The following is a 7,493-nucleotide window of genomic DNA, read 5'->3' on the forward strand; positions in this document are numbered from 1 at the left end:
CGCAGAGGTAGTTATCATTCTCGTTAAATACCCATTTAGGAAGCAGAAAGAATCCCGCAAAGATCCTTTAATTTTTTTAATTTTATTTGCCATTGCATTCTGTGAGAGAAAAATGCAAATGATCAACTATTTGAATGAGTACAATAGCCTCTTCCTGTTGAAGGGGGTTTAAAACATTGCCTCTGGATTTTTAAGGAGCCCCCTTCAGAGTTTATGTAAAGAGACTGTTCTTTCTCCACAATGTCAATTGTAATATTGAAGAACCAGATCACATTTCATCCTCATACGGAGATAAGGATTACCCCAGGGGAGCTTGAAAGAGCATTGTAAGGGATATTCGGCTGCGTCTACGACCAGAGTTTACTAGTACCTGTGAAATCACTGTTTAAAGGTAACACCCGAGGAGACGATTGAGGGGCACAGTTTTGTAAATGACATCTGAGCAATGGCACACAACCTCTCTTTGGTATAAAACTGTCTTGGTCAGTAATAGAGGCAGACTGATCAGAACACCGCTTTGGAGCGGCACTGAATATTTATCTTTATTTACTAGAATAAATATCTTTAATATTCTCAGTTTTGTTTCCTTGTAGTGGGCAGATTAACCTCACCAACCACACAGGAACGTTTCTTCAACAATTCCCTAAAGCATCTTAAATTCGAACAGGTTCATGTGCAATTCCACCACAGAAGTAAAATGCACATTTATTACAGATATCTCCTCTTCTGCAAGTGTATGTGTGTACGTGTGTAAGTATTCAGCTGACCAGCCTCGGTAAACAACAGAATGATCTGCTTGGTAAATTATAATCTTATCTAACTCTGACTTAGTTTTATCCAACAGAAAATCGCAGCATGACTCATTCATGAATAATCATAAATAATCTCCAACTGGAACTACCACTGTGTTATTGCCCAGAAGTTTAACCCAAAATACCAGTTTATCTATATCATTTTTAATTGTTTTGATGGATATGATGACTTAACTTAACCTGGTACTACCTACAACATCTATTAAGCCATTCCGCCCATTGTTAATCCTATTTATACACTTGTGATATGTATAATAAAGATGCTTCTAATGGCACCTGCCTTGGCTAATGTACATCCCTTTGTTAAACATTTTAGCAAAACAATCAAAACATTGCAAATGAATTTTCCCCAGTCAAGAGGTGTCTTTGGGGCTGGTCCTCGCCGTGTCCCCAGGTCATCCAAACACAGCCATCCAGTTTTTGATGCTGCTCACTGAGCAGGCCTTGTCCAGACTGTCCTTCTTCACCTTCACCTTGCGAGGGTGGCGTTCAGACTCTTGGATCTGCACGCAGGGTACATTCTGTCCTCGGCCATCAGCAAGTGTTCTGAATCGACTTTTGTACTTCAGGAATGAACATGAATACTTTAGAGAAGCATGAGGCCTTAAAAGTGTGTGCAACAGTGATACCTGACCCATTAATGGTCAGAGCAACAAATAATGTTGAAATAGTGGGTTGGCCTGGAGAGTCCTCCCTTCTCAGCTTTATTTAGGCATTAGAGTGTAGGACCCCAGCCCTTAATCCTGCCACAGACACACCTGGACAGGACAATATAAAAGCCCTGGACTGAGCAGACTCATTCACCAAGGAGTCTCTTAGAAGAACAAGAAGCTTCACTGCCAGGAACCACCAGACAGACCCTGAAGATGAATTCCTGTCTCAGCTTCCTCCTTTTGCTGCTGCTCGGCCTCTCCCAGGCTCAACCACTCACGGTGGAAGAAGTAGAAGCAGAGGTCCAGATGGACGATGACGAGGCGATGGACGATGACGATGGCGTGGACATCAGTGCCAAGATTCTGGCCGCCAACAATGGCTCCAGTGAGATCTTGATGGAGGGAGACCTGGTGTTTCCCAAAACCAGAAACGCAATGGCTTGTTGGGGCACCAGCTGCCTGTGGAGAAAAGGCGCCAAAGGCCTTGTGATTATTCCCTACACAGTTAGCAGAGCCTTCTCCAACGGGGACAGGCAGAGGATCGACAGAGCCATGAAGTCCTTCCACCGCAGCACCTGCATTCGCTTTGTGCCCTGGCAGAACCAGAACGATTTCATCAGCATCGAGAACAGAGACGGATGCTTCTCCTCTCTTGGGAGAACGGGGGGCAAACAGGTGCTCTCTCTCAGCAGGCCGGGCTGCGTCTATTACGGTATCATCCAGCACGAGATCAACCACGCTCTGGGCTTCCAGCACGAGCAGACCAGGAGCGACCGTGACCAGTACGTCAGGATCAACTGGGAGAACATCAACCCCGCCATGGCCTTCAACTTCTACAAGCATAATACAAACAACCTCAACACTCCCTACGACTACTCCTCCATCATGCACTACGGCAGAACAGCCTTCTCCATCCGGCGCGGAGCGGACAGCATCACTCCCATCCCCAACCCCAACATACAGATCGGCCAGAGACAGGGAATGTCCCGGATGGACATCGTGAGGCTCAACCGGCTGTACCGCTGCTAAGACCAACACCTGATCAAATTACAAACCAACATTTCATTCCTGATGCCAAATTGATCTTAATACTAAAATCTGCATTTTCTATTGTTTTGTGTTATATCGGACAATAGACAAATTCTACTTGTCATCTGAGCATTGAAAGTATCGATTATTTGAATTTACTGTACAATAAAATGTATCATTATGCAAACAGGAAACAGAGTCATTTGATATCTTTTGGAACTGAATACAGTTTGTAACACATCCTAACAGTAATAAAAATGAATTGCAAAGAAGTACTGTTTAACGTGCAGTTTTTTTATCATTCTGTTTGTCCATTGAGAGCTCAACACAACCCTTTACTGATGAACACCAAAGCATAAGGTTTACCTGCATGTAATCACCTATGAATGTGAATTGGCCTGTTTGTGCCCATCACGTCTGCATTATACTCCCTATCACTGCTTTACGTTCTTAACTCCTGTTGGAGTCAAACAAAGTACTTAAAAAAAGGATGTGTGGGAATCGGACAATTGACTAATATTGTAGACTGTGGGACTAAAGACATATTAATCCATGCTACTGCACTTGGAGTGTTACCCATGAATAGTATTATGTTATTCTCTTGAGGTTTTTCATTTAAATCCATCAATTCCATACATAGGTGAGAGAAATATGAATCTGGTGGACGCAGAGGTAGTTATCATTCCCGTTAAATACCCATTTAGGAAGCAGAAAGAATCCCGCAAAGATCCTTTAATTTTTTTAATTTTATTTGCCATTGCATTCTGTGAGAGAAAAATGCAAATGATCAACTATTTGAATGAGCACAATAGCCTCTTGCTGTTGAAGTTGTTTAAAACATTGCCTCTGGATTTTTAAGGAGCCCCCTTCAGAGTTTATGTAAAGAGACTGTTCTTTCTCCACAATGTCAATTGTAATATTGAAGAACCAGATCACATTTCAACCTCATGCGGAGATAAGGATTACCCCAGGGGAGCTTGAAAGAGCATTGTAAGGGATATTCGGCTGCGTCTACGACCAGAGTTTACTAGTACCTGTGAAATCACTGTTTAAAGGTAACACCCGAGGAGACGATTGAGGGGCACAGTTTTGTAAATGACATCTGAGCAATGGCACACAACCTCTCTTTGGTATAAAACTGTCTTGGTCAGTAATAGAGGCAGACTGATCAGAACACTGCTTTGGAGCAGCACTGAATATTTATCTTTATTTACTAGAATAAATATCTTTAATATTCTTAGTTTTGTTTCCTTGTAGTGGGCAGATTAACCTCACCAACCACACAGGAACGTTTCTTCAACAATTCCCTAAAGCATCTTAAATTCGAACAGGTTCATGTGCAATTCCACCACAGAAGTAAAATGCACATTTATTACAGATATCTCCTCTTCTGCAAGTGTATGTGTGTACGTGTGTAAGTATTCAGCTGACCAGCCTCGGTAAACAACAGAATGATCTGCTTGGTAAATTATAATCTTATCTAACTCTGACTTAGTTTTATCCAACAGAAAATTGCAGCATGACTCATTCATGAATAATCATAAATAATCTCCAACTGGAACTACCACTGTGTTATTGCCCAGAAGTTTAACCCAAAATACCAGTTTATCTATATCATTTTTAATTGTTTTGATGGATATGATGACTTAACTTAACCTGGTACTACCTACAACATCTATTAAGCCATTCCGCCCATTGTTAATCCTATTTATACACTTGTGATATGTATAATAAAGATGCTTCTAATGGCACCTGCCTTGGCTAATGTACATCCCTTTGTTAAACATTTTAGCAAAACAATCAAAACAGTACAAATGAATATTCCCCAGTCAAGAGGTGTCTTTGGGGCTGGTCCTCGCCGTGTCCCCAGGTCATCCAAACACAGCCATCCAGTTTTTGATGCTGCTCACTGAGCAGGCCTTGTCCAGACTGTCCTTCTTCACCTTCACCTTGCGAGGGTGGCGTTCAGACTCTTGGACCTGCGCGCAGGGTACATTCTGTCCTCGGCCATCAGCAAGTGTTCTGAATCGACTTTTGTACTTTCAGGAATGAACATGAATACTTTGGAGAAGCATGAGGCCTTAAAAGTGTGTACAACAGTGATACCTGAACCATTAATGGTCGGAGCAACAAATAATGTTGAAATAGTGGGTTGGCCTGGAGAGTCCTCCCTTCTTAGGTTTTTTTAGGCATTAGAGTGTAGGACCCCAGCCCTTAATCCTGCCACAGACACACCTGGACAGGACAATATAAAAGCCCTGGACTGAGCAGACTCATTCACCAAGGAGTCTCTTAGAAGAACAAGAAGCTTCACTGCCAGGAACCACCAGACAGACCCTGAAGATGAATTCCTGTCTCAGCTTCCTCCTTTTGCTGCTGCTCGGCCTCTCCCAGGCTCAACCACTCACGGTGGAAGAAGTAGAAGCAGAGGTCCAGATGGACGATGACGAGGCGATGGACGATGACGATGGCGTGGACATCAGTGCCAAGATTCTGGCCGCCAACAATGGCTCCAGTGAGATCTTGATGGAGGGAGACCTGGTGTTTCCCAAAACCAGAAACGCAATGGCTTGTTGGGGCACCAGCTGCCTGTGGAGAAAAGGCGCCAAAGGCCTTGTGATTATTCCCTACACAGTTAGCAGAGCCTTCTCCAACGGGGACAGGCAGAGGATCGACAGAGCCATGAAGTCCTTCCACCGCAGCACCTGCATTCGCTTTGTGCCCTGGCAGAACCAGAACGATTTCATCAGCATCGAGAACAGAGACGGATGCTTCTCCTCTCTGGGGAGAACGGGGGGCAAACAGGTGCTCTCTCTCAGCAGGCCGGGCTGCGTCTACTACGGTATCATCCAGCACGAGATCAACCACGCTCTGGGCTTCCAGCACGAGCAGACCAGGAGCGACCGTGACCAGTACGTCAGGATCAACTGGGAGAACATCAACCCCGCCATGGCCTTCAACTTCTACAAGCATAATACAAACAACCTCAACACTCCCTACGACTACTCCTCCATCATGCACTACGGCAGAACAGCCTTCTCCATCCGGCGCGGAGCGGACAGCATCACTCCCATCCCCAACCCCAACATACAGATCGGCCAGAGACAGGGAATGTCCCGGATGGACATCGTGAGGCTCAACCGGCTGTACCGCTGCTAAGACCAACACCTGATCAAATTACAAACCAACATTTCATTCCTGATGCCAAATTGATTTTAATGCCCAAATCTGCATTTTCTATTGTTTTGTGTTATATAGGACAATAAACAAATTCTACTTGTCATCTGAGCATTGAAAGTATCGATTATTTGAATTTACTGTACAATAAAATGTATCATTATGCAAACAGGAAACAGAGTCATTTGATATCTTTTGGAACTGAATACAGTTTCTAACACATATTTAACAGTAATAAAAATGAATTGCAAAGAAGTACTGTTTAATGTGCAGTTTTTTATCATTCTGTTTGTCCATTGAGAGCTCACCACAATCCTTTACTGATGAACACCAAAGCATAAGGTTTACCTGCATGTAATCACCTATGAATGTGAATTGGCCTGTTTGTGCCCATCACGTCTTCATTATACTCCCTATCACTGCTTAACGTTCTTAACTCCTGTTGGAGTCAAACAAAGTACTTAAAAAAAGGATGTGTGGGAATCGGACAATTGACTAATATTGTAGACTGTGGGACTATAGACATATTAATCCATGCTACTGCACTTGGAGTGTTACCCATGAATAGTATTATGTTATTCTCTTGAGGTTTTTCGTTTAAATCCATCAATTCCATACATAGGTGAGAGAAATAGGAATCTGTTGGACGCAGAGGTAGTTATCATTCTCGTTAAATACCCATTTAGGAAGCAGAAAGAATCCCGCAAAGATCCTTTAATTTTTTTAATTTTATTTGCCATTTTATTCTGTGAGAGAAAAATGCAAATGATCAACTATTTGAATGAGCACATTAGCCTCTTCCTGTTGAAGGGGGTTTAAAACATTGCCTCTGGGTTTTCACGGAGCCCCCCCCAGAGTTTATGTCAAGAGATTGTTCTTTCTCTAAAATGTCAGTTGTAATATTGAAGAACCAGATCACATTTAATTTCCTCATATAGAGATAAGGATTACCCAGGGGCGCTTGAAAGAGCATTGTAAGGGATATTCGGCTGCGTCTGCGACCAGAGTTTACTAGTTCCTGCTAAATCACTGTTTGAAGGTAACACCTGGGGAGACGATTGAGGGGCACAGTCTTGTAAATGACATCTGAGCAATGGCACACAACCTCTCTTTGGTATAAAACTGTCTTGGTCAGTAATAGAGGCAGACTGATAAGAACACTGCTTTGGAGCGGCACTGAATATTTATCTTTATTTACTAGAATAAATATCTTTAATATTCTCAGTTTTGTTTCCTTGTAGTGGGCAGATTAACCTCACCAACCACACAGGAGAATTTCTCCAACAATTCCCTAAAGCATTTTAAATTGTAGCAGGTTCATGTGCAATTCCACCACAGAAGTAAAATGCACATTTATTACAGATATCTCCTCTTCTGCAAGTGTATGTGTGTATGTATGTAAGTATTCAGCTGACCAGCCTCGGTTAACAACAGAATGATCTGCTTGGTAAATTATAATCTTATCTAACTCTGACTTAGTTTTATCCAACAGAAAATAACAGCATGACTCATTCATGAATAATCATAAATAATCTCAAACTGGAACTACCACTGTGTTATTGCCCAGAAGTTTAACCCAAAATACCAGTTTATCTATATAATATTGAAGTGTTTTGATCAATATGATGACCTAACTTAACCTTGTACTACCTACAACATCTATTAACCCATTCCGCCATTTTTAATCCTGTTTATACACTTGTGATATGTATAATATACATGCTTCTAATGGCACCTGCCTTAGATAATGTACATCCCTTCATTAAACATTTTAGCAAAACAATCAAAACAGTACAAATGAATATTCCCTAGTGAAGAGGTG

General features: G+C 42.2%; 2 protein-coding genes across 2 annotated transcripts; both read left to right on the forward strand.

Annotated features, from left to right (window-relative positions):
• Positions 1–1,678: 1,678 nt before the first annotated feature.
• On the forward strand, positions 1,679–2,494 carry LOC307228037 (hatching enzyme 1.2-like; the record flags this gene model as incomplete). Its single annotated transcript, XM_079997527.1, has 1 exon — positions 1,679–2,494. The coding sequence occupies one exon, from the start codon at positions 1,679–1,681 to the stop codon at positions 2,492–2,494; it is 816 nt and encodes a 271-aa protein (XP_079853653.1).
• A 2,343-nt stretch (positions 2,495–4,837) lies between these two features.
• On the forward strand, positions 4,838–5,653 carry LOC307228036 (hatching enzyme 1.2-like; the record flags this gene model as incomplete). The annotated part of the gene is made up of 1 exon (XM_079997526.1): positions 4,838–5,653. The coding sequence occupies one exon, from the start codon at positions 4,838–4,840 to the stop codon at positions 5,651–5,653; it is 816 nt and encodes a 271-aa protein (XP_079853652.1).
• Positions 5,654–7,493: the final 1,840 nt, after the last annotated feature.

This window comes from Zeus faber (assembly GCF_960531495.2).
Source record: "Zeus faber genome assembly, chromosome: 3".
Taxonomy (NCBI): Eukaryota; Metazoa; Chordata; class Actinopteri; order Zeiformes; family Zeidae; genus Zeus; species Zeus faber.